Genomic DNA, 19,908 nt, shown 5'->3' on the forward strand with positions numbered 1-19,908 from the left:
AGAAGACAAAATGGATCTGGAAGAAACAAGGGAAGGGAAGGACCAGCAGAGTCATAGCACGTGGAATACAAAGATGGAAAGAATGGAGGTAGAGATGTGTCAAACAACCCTACACATGCAAAGAGATAGAAGAAATCAAATAATAGAAAAAGGACGTTACAGAGATCTGGAATGGGTAAGGACAGAAGACAGATGATTTAAGTGTCTTAAACCCATCTGAGAAGTGTAAAATAGAACATAAATCATATTTTTAATCAGTTTTTTTCCTGCCAGTTGAAAACTAGTGAAACCGATGCAAACAATTAGCTTTAGGTAGATCACAGGGCAACTGTAATATTCCTTTGTGCCATCATTCTGCCTCAAGTGATGATACATGATTTATGTGAAACATTTGCTGGAGAAATGCCATCAAAATTAATAACATTATATCAACAGGAGAAAACGGCAGCTCCTGTGGCCTCCCTTTCTTTCCCTGTGCTAAGCAGTTCTGTTGTACAGAAGTGTTTTGAGCAATGTCGATTGTAATTCACAAATTGAGTTTCTTTTTACCTTGAGTTCACAGTTGGTGTTTAGTTCTTTTTCACTGTATTTGTATCCCAATAAATACTGTCATTAATCCATGCTTCCTTATCAGGAGTTGTTCTAATGAGGCTGTTATAAAAGTCAAGTTAATCACTAAATAGTGTTAATTCTTTACATTTATACACAACAGGAGGTTTTCCATTGTAAAAATAGTTTATTTTTTATGGTCTGAGTGGATAATCACTTCTTAAATGTCAGTTTAAACTCAGTTCCATCCATATGTCATGATAAGCAGCATTTACACACACAACTCCACTGAAGTTGGTGTGGTTACTCATTTAGACTATAAAATATGAATTAATATTGGCAGAAATGAAAAATGTGACAGTATCAAATACTGAAGACTACAGACAGATAAATAAGCTCCTGCTTGCTTTCCAATACACACTGAATAAAGCTGAATCATATTTTCATTTGTATTCTACTATGTAATCCCCTCCAATCCCCTGCTGTAAAAATGAACAATTTTTGAAGCAGCTTCCTATTTTTATAAAAGCCTCTCACATGTTCCAATAAACCAAGAAGTATAAATGGGGTCACTCATACCTTGAAGACAACAACCAGGCCCATAGTGTTGTGTCTTTGTCATTCTTCTGGTATGCCCGAGTTTCACCTTCCCTTTCCACTAATGCAGACAGTGCACATACTATTACTAAAGGGAATGACTGAGACAGGAGCTGTTTTTCTTGGTTTACATCATCTGGGCACCACAACACACAAGATCTAGATAAAAATACCCTTGCACAATAGCCCTCAGTGTGGATTTTGCTGGCTATTCCCAAACTTGCAATGATGAGGATGTGGCAAACTCATGCATGAAAACTGGAGCATGGAAGAAGTCACAAGGTCCCAATGTCCTAGTTGTCTTAGGATTTTGGTCGTGAAGCAAACGTTAAGAACTTACAGTATGACTGTTTTCCAGTTGCGGTTCTAACAACGGGGTCTTTGTATGGTATTTGTGTACAATATTGTTCTCTTAAAATCCGGCTGCATGAAATGTGCTCCCAAACATGTCTATGACAATTTCTTTTGTTGTTTTAAAAGCATTAAAGACACCACTAAGCATAAAAGGTGACCCCATCAATTCAGATTTCCCTAAATTCACCTAACTTTTCTGCTACATTAATATAGGATGTCATTACTTTGCTGTGCTTTTGCATGGTCTAAGTTCTCTTGCTGCATCAACCCTTTCACTTTAATAAAAGTGCAGGCATTTATCTTCCCAGGAAGGGTCAGTCTTGTATTCTGCATAACAAAATGGGGCCAAGCAATTTCTCACACAAAACTCCAAAAATATTATCATTCCTACACCAGTGTGTCAAAAGTTCTACATTAAAGAGTGATCTGTATGAGCAATAATACACAGATTCTTTCAACCAAGGATAACTGAGCTTAATGACGATATAAAAACTGTCCATTGGTATGTATGAGACTAGTTGATATTTCTGTTTTGGCAGTAGAGGCTACATAGCTAATGATGGAGCGAGTGTGGAAAGTAATCACTTTGGCACAGCACTTCTTTTGCAAAGTTAATAGTTATTGCTGTACCTTTTTTTTTTTCCTCTGTAATGACACAGGAATAAAAAAACCAACAAAAAAACCAACAAAAAAATCCATCTAGACCCTATGTATTTGAGCCATAGCTAACATCAGTCTTCATAAATGCTACACACAAAATTTATGCTTCAGTTCCCAAAGTTCAGTCATCCTTAGCTAGTTAACTGTTCACAACATTCGAACTTAAAACATGAGAAAAGAACGCCATGCTCCATTGACCCTGACACTCAAAAACATCCCACACAGATTTTTACTTAGGCTTGACGTAAACATATACTTTCTTTCCTTGTTTGGATGTATATGGCACAGATGAGAACATGAAAAGGCTATAAAAAACATGGTGGGAAGCTAGCCTATCCTACTGCAGTTCTTATGCTCCTGTACCTACACCTGACATCACACAAACTCCTTCTCCCAGTCAAGAACCAAATCTGGGTAAAAGCACCAGTCCATGATTAGAGCAAGGAATATAAGATAGTGACAGAAGGATGAAATAAGCTATTTGGGGGATTGAAACTGCGTGAAAAACCTCAGCCTCAAACATTTAAAAAATAAATTACACTAAGAAGTATTGCAAATGGATTGCAATCATTACTACCTGATAATTATTTTTTCCTACTCCTGAACAGTAGTTCCAAAGCCCGCAGCTGGTTATGCTCTCGTGTGCCTGTACTGTTGTTACTACCCGTGTAGCGTACATATATAGATAGACAGATAGATAGGTAGGTATATACTACTGGTGTATCTCGAACAGAGCAGCTTTTTTGCTTTGGGTCACTCACAAGAAGACACAAAGTAAAGAGTAATTTCATTAGCAGGGTAATTTTTTTTGTTTGTTTTTTTTTTAATGCGCTGTTACCAGCTGTGAGCATATAAAAATAACGGATAAATAAACGAGAACATAAGTCTGATGCAAAAGCTGCGAGCTTCTCCCTTCTCTCCGCCAGAGGTGCGGCGCGGCTGCCCGAGGCGGGCGACCCTCGGCCGGGGCCGGCAGCCGCACGGCCCGACTTCGCCTGGCAAGGCGGCGGTCGGCAGGGAGGGAGGGCGCTCCCTGGGGAAAACCGCACGGATCCCGCAGGGCGGGTGCGCCTCCAGGGCCCCAGCCTGGCCGAAGTGACCAAGGCCGTGCAGCACCGAGCGCGCCGGAGCCGTCCGCGGGCGCCGCCTCAGCCCCCGCGGGGCCTCGCGGGCAGGGCGGGAGGGAGGCGCGGCCGCCGCGGTGCATGCCGGCACATGCAGTTTCCCGCCGCCTGCCCGCGCCCAGACTGCGTTTCCCGTGAAGCCGTGCGGGAGAGCGCGAGCCACGGTGTGCGTCAGCGGCGCGGGCAGCCAATCGCGGCGCGGCCGGGGCGAGCGCCGTCAGCCGCCAATGTTGTTTTCGCTGAGTCGAGCTGCTGTTGTTGGCGGCGGCGGCGCCATATTGGAAGGGACGAGCCCCCGTTAGCGAGAAGCCCCTTGGCGCTGGCCCGGCCGCCGCCATGCTGTATCTGGAGGACTATCTGGAGAGTGAGTGTGTGCGGGACTGGGGTGCCGGGCGGCCGGGCACGGCCGGTGGGGGGGAGCCGGGGGGGAGCCGCGGCGAAGAGGCGGCGCCCCCCCTCCCCCACGGCGGTGAGTGACTGACTGTCTTCCTCCCTCCCTCCCTCTCTCCCCGCTCCCCCGTGTCCCTGCAGTGATCGAGCAGCTTCCCATGGATCTGCGCGACAGGTTCACCGAGATGCGCGAGATGGACCTGCAGGTGCAGAGTACGTGAGTCCCGCCCCCTCCGCTCTGCCCGCCCCCTCCCCTCCCCGCGCCCCGCGCGCGCCCGCCCCGCCCCGCCCCGCCAGCGGGGGGCGGCCGCGGGCACCGGCTCCATCGCCGCGCCCAGCCGCGGGCCCGCGGTGTGGGGAGGCGGGTGGAGGCGAAGGAGAAGGAGGAGGAGGCGAAGGAGAAGGAGGAGGAGGCGAAGGAGGAGGCGGAGGAGGGAAGCCGGGGGCGAGGTGGCGCCGCCGGGGCGCTCCGACTTGTGCGGGCAGCTCCGCTCCCCGCCACCGCCCCGCGGGCCGGCCCGGGGCCTCCGCGCCCCTTTCCCACCCCGCGCCCGGCGCTCCGGCAGCGCCGCTGCGGAGCTGAAGGTCGGGCGCGCCTCGTCGGCACCGGGCGCCTGGCGTCGTCTCCTGCGGGCCGGCGGCGCGGTGCAGTGGCCGCGGCGGCGGGAGGCGGCGCTGCGGAGGCCCGGCGCCGCGCGGGGAGCCGCCGGCACGCGGCGAGGGGCGGGGCGCGCTGGGCTGGCGCCGTGTCCGCCGGCGGCGCCGAGCCGCGACCTTGCCGAGCCGCCCGCTCCCAGCCCGGCCCCGGCCCGCAGCCGCGCCTCGGCGCGAGTAGGGCCTGACAGGAGTTTCGCTCCTGGGCTTGTGCTGCTCCCAGAGGCATTTTCGGTGGCACGTCCCAAACTCTTTAGATTTTTGATCCCTAAGAGCAGTGATGGTGGTTTGGAGCGTGAGTTATGTCCCACTCCTTTGGCGGGTAGCGGCGTGCTGTCTCTGAAACTTCCTGGCCAGCTCCCCTCGTAATAGCGAACGTGAAGGTGCTTCTTGCTCAGCCGTGTGTGCCCTGGCTGACAAGTAACCTCATACGCAGTCTGCTTTAGGTTTCTTTGTAGATCACTGTGTATGGGACTGCAGAATTATTTAGGTTGGGAAGGACCTTCACAATCATCCGTTCCAATCGTAAACTTAATACTGCGAAGTTCACCTGTGTCATCTTAAGTGCCACACCTACACATCTTCTAAATGCCTCCAGGGAATATCTCTGCTTATATCCTCATATAATCCACTGCCTTATGCTGTTTTAAGGACACGTTGCGTTTTCTTCTTTTCTGATGCGATCTTGTCTGGGACATAGGTGTCCTGTAACACCTGGTTAGGTGTTGCTGTCGTTTGATGTGTTTGATTAATACGTTTATCTCTAACTGTGGTACAAAGGTCTCTGTTCATGAAACTTACTGCACAAAAGATGAGAGGAATCACCAATACAGGAGGGTCAGACCACTGTAAAGAAGAATGAGAGAAGGAGCAAGGATTGAAATAACAAGTGAATGCCGTACAGGAATTCTTGAAAATGATAGTTTAACCTGCAATACATTGAAGTGTGGGCTCAGGCTTTCCCTTGGCTGTTTACTTCAGTGGACCCAGCGGGTCTGTTTAACAGGCTATTGAAACGTGTTTAGCTGGCTGTAGGATGTTTTTGTATACTATGGCCCAAGTGCTGTCTTGGATTCCGCACTTGAAGCTGTGGGAACAGAGCAATGGCTCCTCTTGGGAGGTAGCACCTCTGAACCAACAGTTGCTGAGGCACACCAGGAGAGGGAGCGAGCAGCTCACTGGCTTAGGTAGTTCAGAGCAAGTTCACAAATGTTACTTTTGTGCGGTAGGGAGGCAAAAAAGCTATTACTTTTTTTGAAGTGTGTTTCAGAACTGAGCCAACTAGCACCGCCAGAGTTGCAGCAGCATAATTTCCTCTGCTTTAACTGGAAGCGGCAAATAACACTCCACATTATATTACTGGAAGTAGCAAATAGCACTGGATATTGTATACTAAGGTCAACCTTAGGCCCAGAGAAAAGTTCTCTTGGAGCTTGGTACTTCTGCAATTCTTGCACAATGAGTGATAAAGCATCCAAAGGCATTTATGAAACTTCTGGACTAGCATCTCTTCAACATCAGTTGCCAAACTGCCCTTTGAATACTACATACAAAGGTGGAAGTTGTTCTCATGCTGTGACAGTGACTTGCTGTGAATATTCAGTATCTCTGAAGTACTTGAAAACAGCACTTCGATGAGTGATGCTGTCCCAGAAACCTGTATGAGTTGTAATTAAGAGATAACTGTGCTGCTGGGTTTTAGAGTCAATGTTGATGTTATAGTCTGTCCTGTTTGGACCACGTGGACATCTGAAGGGGCAGGTGCTGCTGTTTGTTGTTAGAAGAAATAATAAACCAGCTGTACCTGTTGTATGTCCTGATTAAGACTGCTGTGGGAAAAGTAAAGACCATCTGAGCTGCGATTTGACTCTTGCGCTTTAACTGAGTTCCACATGGAGGATAAAATATGTTTCTCTAAATTCAGATTATGGATTATCAGACCTCCATGGTAAAATGTCAAGGTCTGGAAAAAGGCCTCTCTCCTGATAGAGTTTCTGGCAACTCTCTTGGGAAATCTTATCTAAGAGATTGGTGTCTCAGAATATAGTATCACAGTTGGATTAAAAAGGTAGGGGAGGAGAAAAGGTGAAGGAACCTGAACATACCAGAGAGAACTTTTCATATAGATAATTAGAATTCATAATAGATCTGACCTGCATTCCCTTTTGTTGTTTCTGCCTTTCCAGGAGAGACCAGGTTTCTGTGGAAGTTTTCCCTTGGGCAGTCTTACACAGGCTGATATAGGTATACTCAGTAAAAAATGAAGATGTAAGACTGATTTTTTTATTTTTTTTTTTCTTTTCACATCTTTGGAGCTATTAGAATAGCTATCACCTAACTGTTTGCCCTCTGGGAATCAGAGATGGAACATTTGTGTCTCTTGGCTTTATGGACCAAATTAAAGTCATTTGGTCAAAGAACAAAGCTTTTAGCAGCCTCCACGTGGAGTGTGTGCAGGCTTCCTTGATGTTCAGGCTTTCTAAACTTTGCTCTGAAGAGCACAGTGCAAGCTGAAAGTGCTCATTGTACAGGTTCTCTCATCTTTAACCTTTTTTTATGCCAAAACGGTTTGACTACTTTGTTTGTCTAAGTAAAGTTGATGTGAGCCTATGTCACAACGGTTTGCCTTGGGATTGAGCTCTGGCTGGTCAGTTGTTAGATTGCTCTTGGTTTTGATGCTGGACATTCTCAGCACAGGGAAACCCGATGAATGTTTTTTATCATTTAGTATGAATGATTGTTGGTTCTTTACATGAACAGTTATTTCTAGCTTTGAATTTTCACAGATTGTGAAATGGGCTCCACTGGATTTGAAGAGTTTATCATACCTGGGAATTCATGAGTTTCTTGAATTAGTTAGTTTACTTTTTCTTCTTTTTTTTTTTTTGGTAAAGGATGATGCCCATCGTGTGATCCAGTTTTAATGGTGGTTTCTGAAAGTATCTTACGTGTTTTACACCCAGAGCCTGAAGTCTGTAGGTAGCTGGTGCATTGTCATGTTTGATTTGAAACTGCTATCTGGACAGTATTACTGAGAGTGCTGTGAAAAACATTTTCAGTACTGTCATCTGTCCTGAGACTAGCAAGGCTATCAAAGCCAATTTGACCGAGGGAGCTGTGTGCGTTTGGAAAAATATGCAAGCTGTTGCATGCACAGGTGTCCAGCTGTTGAAATATTAAACTCAGTGTTGAGTTTCTTGGTTTGTTTTTGGTTTTTTTTTTTGAAGGAAGGAAAGGGAAGGGAATCCTTGTTCCCATCTCAGTAAACAATGAAACAAATAACTTGTGGCTGACATTTTCCTTTCTTACAATAGTTAATGTTAGAGAATTAGTGATTTTATTTTTTCCTTACGATACTTCTCAACTTCATGCAAGTGAGAATCCTGTCCAAATAGTGTTTCATCAGTGCATATATCCCTTAGTGCTACCCTGTGGGGGTGGGGGGAATAACTTTGTGAGTGCTTCCAATTTGCCCTCGCCCTTCCTAGCAGTACATACAGTGGAGAGAGCCTTGAATTAAAGGCAGTGACTTGACTCTTCAGTTGCTCTACCTTTTTGAGGCACTAATTTTTTCAATTATTTGGTTTTGTATTTGACTGTTTCTCTTAGGAGAACATTTTGTTTCCTGCTCAGTTTGTAACTGGCTAGAATGTTCCAAAATCAGCAGTCTAGAGCCCTGGGTGAGGAGTTTGGGTCGTGCTTTAAGTCACTACCACTGCTCTTAGGGACAAAAAACCTTTAGAACTTGGAGTCCTGCCTGTCCCATGCTGGAGAGCACAAGAACCTTGATGAGAATCCTACCAGAATGCAATTCTGCTTCTTGGAAATTAAGGTAAGTATTTCCCTTCTCAGTCCACTGTCACTTGGTTGTTTTGGTTTTGTTTTTTTTTTCCTCTGATAGTTTGCACCTCAGTCCTGTCAACTTTGTTTAAGAAAAAAATTCCACCTTATTTCATAATGTTTATGTACATGAGAAGATAACGTTTATCTTAATTTTTTCCTGTGCTGCAGATGCAATGGATCAGCTTGAGCAGAGGGTAAATGAATTTTTTATGAATGCAAAGAAAAACAAACCTGAATGGAGAGAAGAACAAATGACATCAATCAAAAAAGTAAGGATATCACAGGAGTGGATCACACTTTTATTTTGCAAACAAAAAGAACCTTAGAAAAAAATAGCTTATGATTGATGGAGACTTAAGTGTTCAGAACTGTGACTTCCCTTGGGCTTTCACAGAGATGGATAAAACTACCTAGGAGGGGAAAAATTACTGAAAAGTTTCTTTGATGAAGCATTTCTCTCAAGTTTTACCCAGTATTTGCTAGCATTTTAAAAATTATGATCCTGAAATGGTGAGGAAACCAGGTACTAAATTTTAGCTCAGATGTTTTGTTTCTGCTTGTGTGACATGGAGTTGTGTAAGCTAATTAGCTTTCTTTTAGGTGATATTTTTCAAGCTTAGCTTCAGCATTTCCTGTGATTCTGCCTATGTCCTTGTATGTGTTATACATATGGTATATGTAGCTTTAGCAGGGGAGAAATAAGAAGGTGGATGTGTTCTGTTTTATCCTTCAACACTTGGGCATTGGTCATGGTATTGTTAGCAAGGTAGTCCATCATTTTTTCAGGAGAAACTCCTCTGTAGTCTTCTACTTGCTACTTCAGTCCCTTATTTGGCCAAGGTGTTTTTTTCTTTAGTTAATACAAACAGATTGATATATTTAAAAAAAGAAAAAGTCAAAGCTCTGACTTCCCTGGCATAAACGAAAAATTTGCTTTTGACTTTAGTTTTACCAAAATTTCAAGTTTTCACCTAAGCAAGATACTCTTTAGTGGAAATTGAGAATAAAAAGGCACATAAACCTGTTTAAATCTAGAGTAAAAACATGTGCAGACATACTTATAAAAAAAAGGTTTTGTTTGTGGATTTTCATTAGTTAGAGCAGAGTTTAAAATTGGATTGCTTTAGTCAAATTATTATACATTTATGAATTATGTATTTTAAAATAATTTAAATTATGTACATCATTATGTCTGTTTAACTACAGTGTTGGAAAGGCCTCCCCTCACAGTACTTGTTAGCATAATTTTGAAGGGTGATAGTATCTGTGGTGGTCCTAAAGTTCCATATGACGTGAAATACAGTCTCATTTTGAATCTGTAACCTTATGCTGTATAGATTGTTTCTTTTCTTGTAGCATTTCTTGCAGAAATCTAAGGAGGAAGTGTCCATATCTTGTAGTTTGGCTTTTTCTAAGGCACAGACAGTAAATTGATACGTATTATATCTCTCATCTAAATTCAGCTGATTGTTGTTTACAGTAGAGTTTCATACTCTTTCTGAAAACTGACTTGCATTTCTCCTTGTAACTTACATTTTGCGCTGAATAACAAAGCTTAAAATGAGCGAAATTAATAATTTGAAAAAAATTCTCTTTATAACAGGATTATTACAAGGCTTTGGAAGACGCAGATGAAAAAGTGCAATTGGCTAATCAAATATATGATTTGGTAAGTGGACAGAAGGCTTGTGGTGAACTACCTAAATTTGTGCCCTAAGGACTTATAAACATTTTGATAAGCACTACAACAGTGCAGCCTGTACTGTTATGCCAGCTACATACAGATGTTTTTATTGGTGAAAGAAGCATTTCATATTTGTTGCTATGAGTAGTGTCACTTAAATACAAAACATACAGGAATAATTTTAGAAATCATAAGGTTTTTGTGCATGTTGGTTTTGTTTTAGTTTCATTTATTATTTTTTTCAAAGATACTGCAAGCAGGTTTCACTTCCTTATAGCATGTGTATTTTGAATTTTAAGTATCTTTATTTTACATTTTCTTAGAGAATAGAACCTGCAAGTCAGACTGCACTAGGACATAGTAAACATAAACCAATTATTTCTTGTCTGCTTTAATTTCACTTCAGATAACCAGAAGTTCAAAAAATTGGAACTTACCCTCTCTCTTGGTTAGTTGGTAACTGCAAAAAATTGCTCAGTTTTTAATAGTTTAGGGACAGGTACATTCTGCTGTATGACTTTAGATGAAGAAAGCATTGGAACATTGTGTCTCTTCCCATGAAATGAAGTTCAGGTTTTTTTGTTACTGTTAATTTTCAGTACCCAGGAGCAAGTCATAGTTTACTCAAACGCACAGGAGTCTTTACACTTCCAGTTTAGAGACCCCTTTACTCAATACTTAGGTTTACTGGTGTGTATAGTGGCATGGCATAGAGATTGCAACTCAGTGAACTTGCAATTTCCCCAATGCTGCGCAGCCTCTTCTAAAGTGCATGTTCTTTCTCTTCCCCTTTCTGTAGCATACCCACAGTATCCCCAAGTCCTCCTCGCCTTTTTTTTCCTCAAAAAACCCCACTTTAACACCGTGCCTTGGAATGTCAGCTGCAGTAAGAGGAGGGCTTCTAGCTGCTGAGCCAATATGTAGCCTTCTTGTATCCTGTGATTGACTTCACAGCTTGGGAGCAACAGTGCTATTTTGGTGTTAACTCTAGTATCTCAGCGGAGTTAGGGAAATGTAGGTGACTGAGTAGTTATGCTTCTTAGCGGTCTTATACATGCTTAGTACAGCACGGCAGAGAGTTGCTGGATAGGAAATATTTAGTGATCCTGAGATTAAGGATGTTCATACTCATGTTCCGGAGCTGGATGGTATTTATTGGTGCTTTGTCTCAAAAACAGGTAGACCGTCATTTGAGAAAATTGGACCAGGAACTTGCTAAATTTAAAATGGAACTTGAAGCAGATAATGCTGGAATTACAGAAATATTAGAGAGACGTAAGTATACATTATTTTCTTTAAGGACTTGACAGATTTTTCTGTCAATTTACAAAATTGAAATATTGTACCACTTGTTTGTGGCCAGCAGTATTTCCACTTGTTTCAGAATTGTGTTTTACCCTGCATGCTTTTCATCAGTCACTGATTCTGAAATTTTAGTTTCAACCTCAATTTTTATCGGTGAAGTCAAAATACAACTGAGCAATTAGAATTTATTTTTTTTTGCACAACTGTTGCACTTACGAATTGTTACAGTAAGGTACATAATTCTTTGAACCTGTTTTTAATGACTGTAGGTATTCAGACAAGTACTTCAGCCTAAGCTTGCCACCTACCTAGTTAAAAGTGTACCATTTCTTACTTGAATTGATTGCCACCAAGTTGAGGAGGGTCATTATTTTAGTTACAGGTGTGGGATGTCAAGTAAAGTTCGGTACTCAGTGGTTTTCTTTTCCCGAAGGGGAGAGAATGGGTTGTTTTGTAATAGGGTAGCGAGGGAGAAGCATTTTGGGTAAGAAACCTGCATGCTTAACAAATACAGCAAAACATCTAGATATCAAGTTCAAATGTAATCATGATTAATTTAAAAATTGATTTAACTGCTGTGATTACAGAGCTAAGAGGCAGTGACTGTTCTCGTATCCAAGGGTAGTGAAAGGTGATCTAAATCACTTGAGATTAGGAATAACTAGTCTTTCTTTGAACTTTGTGCAGCTTTGTCAAAAAGCTGGGAGTTTTTGGATATTTTATTTGTAATTGCTATTACAAATAACAGGCACAAAAAGAGAACTGCAAAGTAAGTGCTTTTATTGGACTAGCAACTACAGAAAAGGACTCCCAGCTGCAGGTTTAAGATGAGATACTGCCTTCAGTTGAGCTGTGTGTTTGGTAAGGTAGGTAGAGTTTCAAGAATTCAAAACAGAAAGGTACCAGATTGCATGTTGCATCTTTAAGGTTGCTTGGTTTTGTTTTGTTGTTGTTTTGTTTTTTTTTTTTTTTTAATTAAGTGAAAAGTAGAAGCCTCTTAACATTTTTGGCTTTCAGAGTAAATCCATGCAGTTGAGGTTCCGCCAGAGGGCAACCTTTGGACTAGTTCATAACAGTTAATGTCAGCTCAGCCAAAATGTCTCCTTATGCTTTGAACCTCTTTTAGAATAATTTTCTTTAAACTTTTGTCAATACATTCGTGTACTTTTTGAAAGCACTGAAAGAGGTGAAGAAATGTCAAAGCTACAGATTTTGAAAAATGAGTAATTACTTACTTGAGTTGTCTTTTGTATAAATGTAAGTTGGTAGGTTTTGCAGCTAGTTCAAAATCTTTTTGTCAAAGATTCATACACAAATTGTTGTGTATTGGGCTGATGGAAATTTATGGTCAGAGTCTCTCCCATGCTGTGATTGTTTAGCCTCACATTAGAAGAAATATTAGTCTTAGACATGGACTTGAATTTGTGCCCCGCTGCCTTCCCCCTCCAACCCCCGCCTTCATTGAATTGTTGCTCTGTGTATTTTGCATACTAAGAAAATTTGGGTAATGATCCAGATCCCTTCCTGTTGAATGTTAGATCATCTTGACAAACGTTGCCAGTGCTTGTGTGCTTTGACTCCATCTGACAAGACAGACTCAGTGGGACAAGATACCTCGTTAATATAGTTTACCTGTTACAATTGTCTTTTCAATTCGCGTTGGTATAGATTGTCAGTATTTTTGGTGCAGCATTCTCAAACTATCAGCAGCTTGTGTGCAGCTCATTTGAATAAGTGGCATGTTGAGAACAATGTTATTTGTTCTCCATATTGGCCTTGATTTTAACTTCCTATTTCAACAGTTGAACAGCAGTAGTCACCAGTTTTTATTTTAAAACTGTTATTCTCACTGCCTCCTGGTTGTACAAAGGAAGGGTTTCAACTCTAGCAAAACCCCTTCTGTTTTTCTATTCTATTAAAAATAGTGATTTGGTTAATATTAAAAAGATCCATTTAGTATCTAAAAGTCAAAACCTATCCTTTTTACCTCCCTCATAGGGTCTCTGGAGCTGGATACACCATCACAGCCTGTGAATAACCATCACGCCCATTCTCACACTCCAGTAGAGAGTAAGTATTTGAGACTTAAGAACATGTCCACTCTTTATGTTTGCTTATTTTGAGTAGTTGAGTAGTGTTAGGGAAAAAAAATGTTTGCAACTTTTTTCTTTTTCTCCAGACATGGGGGGGGGGGGGGGGGGAAGACATAATTCAATGATAATCGTGCCTATTCAGAAGAAGTGCAAGAATGAAATAATAATGAAAACTGGTGGAAATTAGTTGGAAGTGCTGTTTTAAGGTCTTTAGTTATAGTTTGACTTTCAAGCTGGAAAGTTTTTACATTTAAGTTCCCTTCATTTGTTTCATTTAGAAAGGAGAAACAATCCATCTTCGCACCATGGTGCAACAGATCACGCTCCTGAAAAGAAGTTTAAATCTGAAGCTCTTCTATCTACCCTGACTTCAGATGCTTCTAAAGAAAATACACCAGGTAATCTTAATTGTCGTGGATTTTACTGCTTTTTAATCGGAAGATGAGAAACTCAATTATATTTGTGAGTTACTGTCTTTTGAAATCAGAGGCTTATACCCTTTCCTCTGGGATTTTTTGGTCATTTGAAATGTGAGAATTTGCAAACATTGTTACTCATCTGTGTTGTCCATGGAGCACAACAGCTTTGTTGTCATTTAACAGGAGCATGTTGCATCTTTCCTTTTATTTACGCTGCTTGGAAGAAGGTCGCAGTACAGTTTAATTCAGCCAGTAGCAGAAGTATAAGAGATCAATGCATGATTATTTCGGGAAAAAGAAACACATGCAACATTTTCCAAAGCAAGGGAAAAGAATTTTCACGCTTTTTTTTTAAGAGTTGGTCTAACATGGCATTTGGCTACAATAAAATAAAATTCTTCCATGTGTTGTCTATTTCAAAAGAGGTGAGAAGTCTTTTTGAGTAATATGAAAACAAAAAGCCACGACTTTCTGCCCATTTTCAAAATTAGGGTGTTTCATAGTTTCTTTTCTGAAAATAAAAGATGGTGAGAGGTTACAGTAAGTAAATTACCTTACGCTTTGGAATTAAGTACTGTTGATCAGTTTCAGTACATACCCATTTTACTTCTGTTTTGAAGGAACTGCACATGAGATGGTGCATAAAATGTAACTGTTTGAGCAGTCTGTAGGTGGTCATGGAAATCTTGCATTACAACTGTGATTTATGGTTTTTAGAATTTAAGTTTCGGAGGCAGGATAGGTGTACAGTCACATTTTTACTCCCTTCTTAATGGTTACGGTAGTCAGCATTATTTCAGTAGAGGTTGGGTTTATAGACATGGCAGCTGCATCTGTTCCTTGATAACTGAATATGATCGTGAGTACTGCCTTTCTAAAAGGAGTCCTTGCACGTGAGGGTAGGTGGGCAACAGACTTTTTTTTCTTAAGCCAATACTGGCTGTGTCAAATAACGTCTTACACTTTTTTCCAAATGATCAGACTGCTCTGATGCATAAACGGAGTTCCGACTCTTTCACTGGTTGTCATGTATAACTCTTCTTAAAATGCAAAGGTATTTAGTTTCATTTTGAATTTCATAAATGTGTTCTGTTCATCAAGGGTGTCGAAACAGTAATTCATCATCCTCTTCAAACAATGCATACAATACAAACTCTTCTCAACCATTGGCATCATATAACCTGGGCTCATTATCTTCAGGATCTGGGGCTGGTGCAATTACCATGGCAGCAGCTCAAGCAGTGCAAGCCACAGCACAGGTAATGTCAAAACATTCTTGTCATTCTGCATCTGCTATCAATTAAGAAGAAAGAGTAGTGATTTTTTTTTTTTTTTTTTTTTAATTTGAGTTCCCATGATCACTTTCAGCAGTGTGATTCCGTTCTCATATTACCATTTGGGTTCATATGCTACAGTTTCATCCTATAAAACTTGCATAAAGGGACAGCTTATGTTCTAGCTTTTCTTGTGGGACATTCTTACACCTTTTTACCATTTACATCATTTTGTTAGCAGGGTAACTAATGATCCTGTGCAGATAATTAGCAGTTAGCAGCCTGGTATGTCTTCTGTAAGAGCTCTACTGTGTAATCTGATACAATATCAGTATTCCTTTAGATGAAGGAAGGAAGACGAACATCCAGTCTAAAAGCCAGCTATGAAGCATTTAAGAACAATGATTTTCAGCTTGGAAGAGAATTTTCATTATCCAGAGATTCAACTGGATATTCATCATCAGCTCTGGCATCTACATTAACACAGACATTAAGTTCATCAACCACAGATTCACGAAGTGGCAGAAAAAGCAAGTAGGTTTTCTTGTTGAATGCAATTACAGCTTTTAAGACAATAAGCTTTTCTTTAAAGGTCATGGGCCATATATGTGGGAAGGGGGATCAGCAGAAATAGTGATTGCCTGCTAGCATTTTTTTTTTTTTTTAGTTCAGGGCTTTCTTCTTTTGTCATTTCATGTCTTTTTTTTCTTTAAGCAAATTCACTTCAGGGTTTTAAATAAATGTCTTGCTTTGCTTTGTATTCTGTGATATAGTCTCGTTTCTTCCTTTGTTCTTCTGTGTTCTGGAGAGAAGATTTGCCCTAAAAGCAAATTTGGGGAATTACCATGCAGTGGCTTAGATGATTTTGAAATAATGTGGAGATCTGCTTCATGCCACTTCTCAAATAATCACAAAGTGGTTTCTGGTGCTGCCCATCTAGGACAGGAAACAGAATGAATTTTATTTCTGATTAAAATGAAGTTTAAAAACATTTTAAACAACACAGTGTCACAACACATTGTGACAGCAATCCACACAAGCTGTACTTGAGAGCGCCTGTGTCAAAATGCCCATCCTTTTAAACTGACTTGTGGGTTTTTTCTTCATAGAAATTTGTGTGTGTTCACAGCTCAGTTAGTAATTTTATCTTACCCATACATGAAAAATGCTTCTATCTTGGGTGTCAGATCTGACCTATAAGCAAAAGCTAGAATTTGTATTCTGTCACTGTTCTATGGAGACATTAGTGATGCTTGAGTGGAGATTAACATAGAATCAGTCATCTTCAAAACAGTTATCTATTGTACATGACATATGACATTTTTTATATGTAAATTCCTCTTTTATTGGTAATATAATTTTTATGGGGACCTGACACCAAGGCTGTTGTTGGAAAATTTTGTGAAGAAAAAGGTTCATTAAAGGTATTTGGCAGTTTAAAGCTGTTAGATTCAATTGATTAGAATAGCATGGCTCACATTTGTAAGCTGGTACAACTTGTTTTCTTTTCCAAAGAACATTCAGTGTGTCCATTTCAGTTCTTGCAATTGTTGAATGAAATCTGTTGGGGAATGATGCTTTGGGATTTACATACTGCAGTATTTCAGAGTCAACAAAGTACTTTCTTAGTGATTCTTTCACTTGGCAGGAAATGAAATGATGTATGCTATTTTTTTCTTCTTATTTTACCCTTCCCCAGAAACAACAACAAATCTTCAAGTCAGCAGTCCTCATCATCTTCCTCTTCTTCCTCTCTATCATCGTGTTCTTCTTCATCTGCACTGGCACAAGAACTCTCTCAGCAAACAGCAGTAATACCAGAGACCGATTCTAATAGCCAGGTTGACTGGACTTATGATCCAAATGAGCCACGTTACTGTATTTGTAATCAGGTAAGGATGGCTTCCAACCCGAAACACAGCTACAGCTGCTATTTCGTTGCAGCTGAACTTCCTTCTCTGATTGCTAATTTAAAAACATTCTGTTGCAGTCTTGAAATTCTGATATGTTTTTATTTACTTACTGCTGATATGAATAATAAATTCAACTGTTGAAGCTAAAACCAAGGAAGTTTTCTGGTGATGTGACATGCTTAGAGAGTTTTAAATCTTTCAATGAATTCAGGAATAACTCAATTAAAAATTGAATAGGTTCACAGTGAATGTAGTTAAAATATTAAAGTTAGTGAGGAATTGGCCTGATCTCCCCTACTTTCCTTTAAAAAAACCCAGCAAATGATCCCGAAACAAAAGCTATCCAGAAACTTGTGAGACTGAATGACAACATGAGAAACTTTGATTGTAAAAATGCCTGTTCTTAAAGATTTTTAAGGGTGTTGGCATTTTTCAGAGTTTATAGACTTCTGTAATTGTCTTGAAAATATTTGATTGTTTCAAATAAAGTGCTTGAAATTGTCATGTATGCAAGGGAAACATCAATATAATCTGGAAAACTGGGCTGATAGTGTGCCGAGTACTATTTAGAGCAAAATGCGCTTCATTCAGGTTTTGAATACTGACCTTTTTTTATCCAACCTAAAATATGCAGGAAGTATCTTTGCTTTTCTTTTTTGCATAAAAAAATTTTGAAAATCAATTTTCTATGAACTTTGGGTTCTTTGGGTTGTGTAACAAAAGAAAAATCAAAATGTTGCTGCTGTTTAATGGAAAAACTCCTCAAAGGAAGAAACTTGAACTTTAGCCTTTTGAAAACATTGATTGCTTTTCATTACTAATATAACTATTAATAAGGTTTTTGTTTCTTGTTTGCTAGGTGTCCTATGGTGAAATGGTAGGCTGTGATAACCAAGATGTAAGTAACAACGTTCAAAAGACTCATGGGAGGCTTGTGCATGTAACTATTGGTTGCAGGAGTTACTTTTCTTTAGAGTTAGCGTTGGAGTACAGCTTTAGAGTGACGTGCACATGCGTTGAACTGTTCTTCAGGAAACTTCTCATCTGTCCCCACTGTTCAGGTTCTTTTAGAAGGCTTCACCCTTTACTGGGAACGTTTGATATCTTTAAAATGCCCTTTATTTCTGAGAATTTGTAGCTATGTCACTACTGTTATCGGTTGTCCCCTTCAAGTAAAATAGTTGTAAAAAAACAGTTGAATGTAATCATGTATTTACTGAGATACTACATTTAAACAGGAGTGAGTGATGACTTTTGTGTCACTTAGTGTTGACAAACTGAATATTTCAAAGCACAACATACTTTTTTTGCTGTTAATGAGTCCATATGTGACTCCTAGAATTGTAACTTTCCTTAGTCCGTTGAATATATTTTCGGGTCTTAAATCCTCCTCTCTTCTTGTTTGCCCTGTGACTTTGTGTGAGTAGCAAAATCTCTGCTTTTTACTAATACTTCATTTTCACAGTATTGTATTTGTGATAGGTATTTTGAAAAAACCCCAGATCCCAAACCTTCTCTTTAATTCTGCTTTTATAGTGCCCTATTGAGTGGTTCCACTATGGATGTGTTGGACTGACAGAAGCACCGAAAGGGAAATGGTTCTGTCCACAGTGTACGGCTGCAATGAAGAGAAGAGGCAGTAGACATAAATAAGTTTCTTCATCTGGAAAACAAATTACATACTAAAGGTTTTATAGAGGACTTGGGAGGGGGAGGAATCCCACCACACTTCCTTGCAACCACTTAAGGGTTAACATAGCAGTCGTAAGATCTTGAACTATTGATTTTGCTAGTTGTGTTTTAATATTGTAAGTAAATTATTTATGCACATTGATGTGCTACGGATACTATTCCAGTGAGCCTTGGATTGTTCCAGTGGCCAGCATATGCAGACATTTGTACTATCAAACCATTTTCTCTAAGCAGTGGGCATTCTACAATTACTCAATCTTCCAAAAATTCCGATAAATCAAGATTTTAAATGTATGTTTTATATACAACAGATATATTCTGCTGCATGTACTGTACTCAAGAGCTGTTATGTAACACTATGTATATAAATGGTGCAAAAAGTCAGTGCTTCTGAAAAAAAAAAGAGACAATGGTTTTTAAAATGCCTTTATAGCTTTGGTTCTTTATGAAACTTAATTCAGCAGGCTGAAGAAAATGGTTCTTGTATACAGCGGGCTGTTGTCCTCTAGGGTACTTGAGTATGTAAAAGCAAAAAAAATGCTGTAGAATAAAACAAACTTGTGCCATTAGTCTTTATATGTTTCTGCTCCAGAGAAGGTGCAGGCCATAAGAGGAAAAAAAGGTGTTAAAGTGATGATAAATTTTTATACCAAATGTGTTTATTTTTTTGTGCAAGTAATCCTTTAAATTTGAATTGTATTAGGTGTTACAATAAAACAACCTCAACTCCTGAAATAATGTTTTCCGTACATTTGTCAAAAAAAGGTTTGTCCCTGAAATGATATCAGAGGAACACAGCTGAGTTTGCATAAGAAATTCCTGTACGTGACCCATGTGGAGGATGGTTGCACAGGAGGACATTTCTCTCATGGGTGGGTAACTAATACATACGTAGGCAAATGCTGAAATGTATTTGCTTTGATGTGTCTGTCTCCGAGCAATCAGTGACACCTGCTTAAATGGGCACAAAAGTTCTGTTTTCCATGTAATTAAAAAAAAAAAAAGGATTCCTACCATGTCAAGAGATACCTACAGACAGGATTGCCTTCCTGTCTGCATGGTATGTATGGAAATGGCACGTATGGAAATGGGAAGGGGAGAAGAGAACCATAGTAAGAGTGTCTTGCAGTGACCGTATTCCTTCCTGGAGAGTGGTTTTCATGTATAAACCAACACACACTTCAGGAAAGAAAAAAGGGAGTTAGTTCATCCTGCTTGTAGAACCCCTGGCGTAACGGGAAGCCCAAATGCAGGCCTGTGGATGGTTGGATCTATGAGTTGTACATGTTGCAGTGCAGGATCAGAAAACTGATCTTTAAATTAGACCTTGACCATGAATAGAATGGAAAGGTTTTCT

General features: G+C 40.3%; 1 protein-coding gene across 5 annotated transcripts; it reads left to right on the forward strand.

Annotated features, from left to right (window-relative positions):
* The first annotated feature begins 3,467 nt into the window (after positions 1-3,467).
* ING3 (inhibitor of growth family member 3) lies at positions 3,468-19,289 on the forward strand. 5 transcript variants are annotated; one of them, XM_055712234.1, is made up of 13 exons: positions 3,632-3,648; positions 3,816-3,887; positions 8,054-8,160; positions 8,340-8,440; positions 9,775-9,840; positions 11,034-11,130; positions 13,159-13,230; positions 13,532-13,651; positions 14,774-14,931; positions 15,290-15,480; positions 16,646-16,838; positions 17,719-17,757; positions 18,396-19,289. In XM_055712234.1, exons 4-13 carry the CDS (start codon positions 8,345-8,347, stop codon positions 18,510-18,512), a joined length of 1,149 nt encoding a protein of 382 aa, XP_055568209.1. In that variant the 5' UTR covers positions 3,632-3,648; positions 3,816-3,887; positions 8,054-8,160; positions 8,340-8,344; the 3' UTR covers positions 18,513-19,289. The 5 variants fall into 5 exon arrangements, with proteins under 5 accessions (XP_055568206.1, XP_055568207.1, XP_055568209.1 ...); XM_055712231.1 differs by lacking the exon at positions 8,054-8,160 and having other exon boundaries at positions 3,468-3,648; XM_055712232.1 differs by lacking the exon at positions 8,054-8,160 and having other exon boundaries at positions 3,468-3,648; positions 14,873-14,931.
* Positions 19,290-19,908: the final 619 nt, after the last annotated feature.

This window comes from Falco cherrug, chromosome 5 (genome assembly GCF_023634085.1).
Source record: "Falco cherrug isolate bFalChe1 chromosome 5, bFalChe1.pri, whole genome shotgun sequence".
NCBI lineage: Eukaryota > Metazoa > Chordata > Aves > Falconiformes > Falconidae > Falco > Falco cherrug.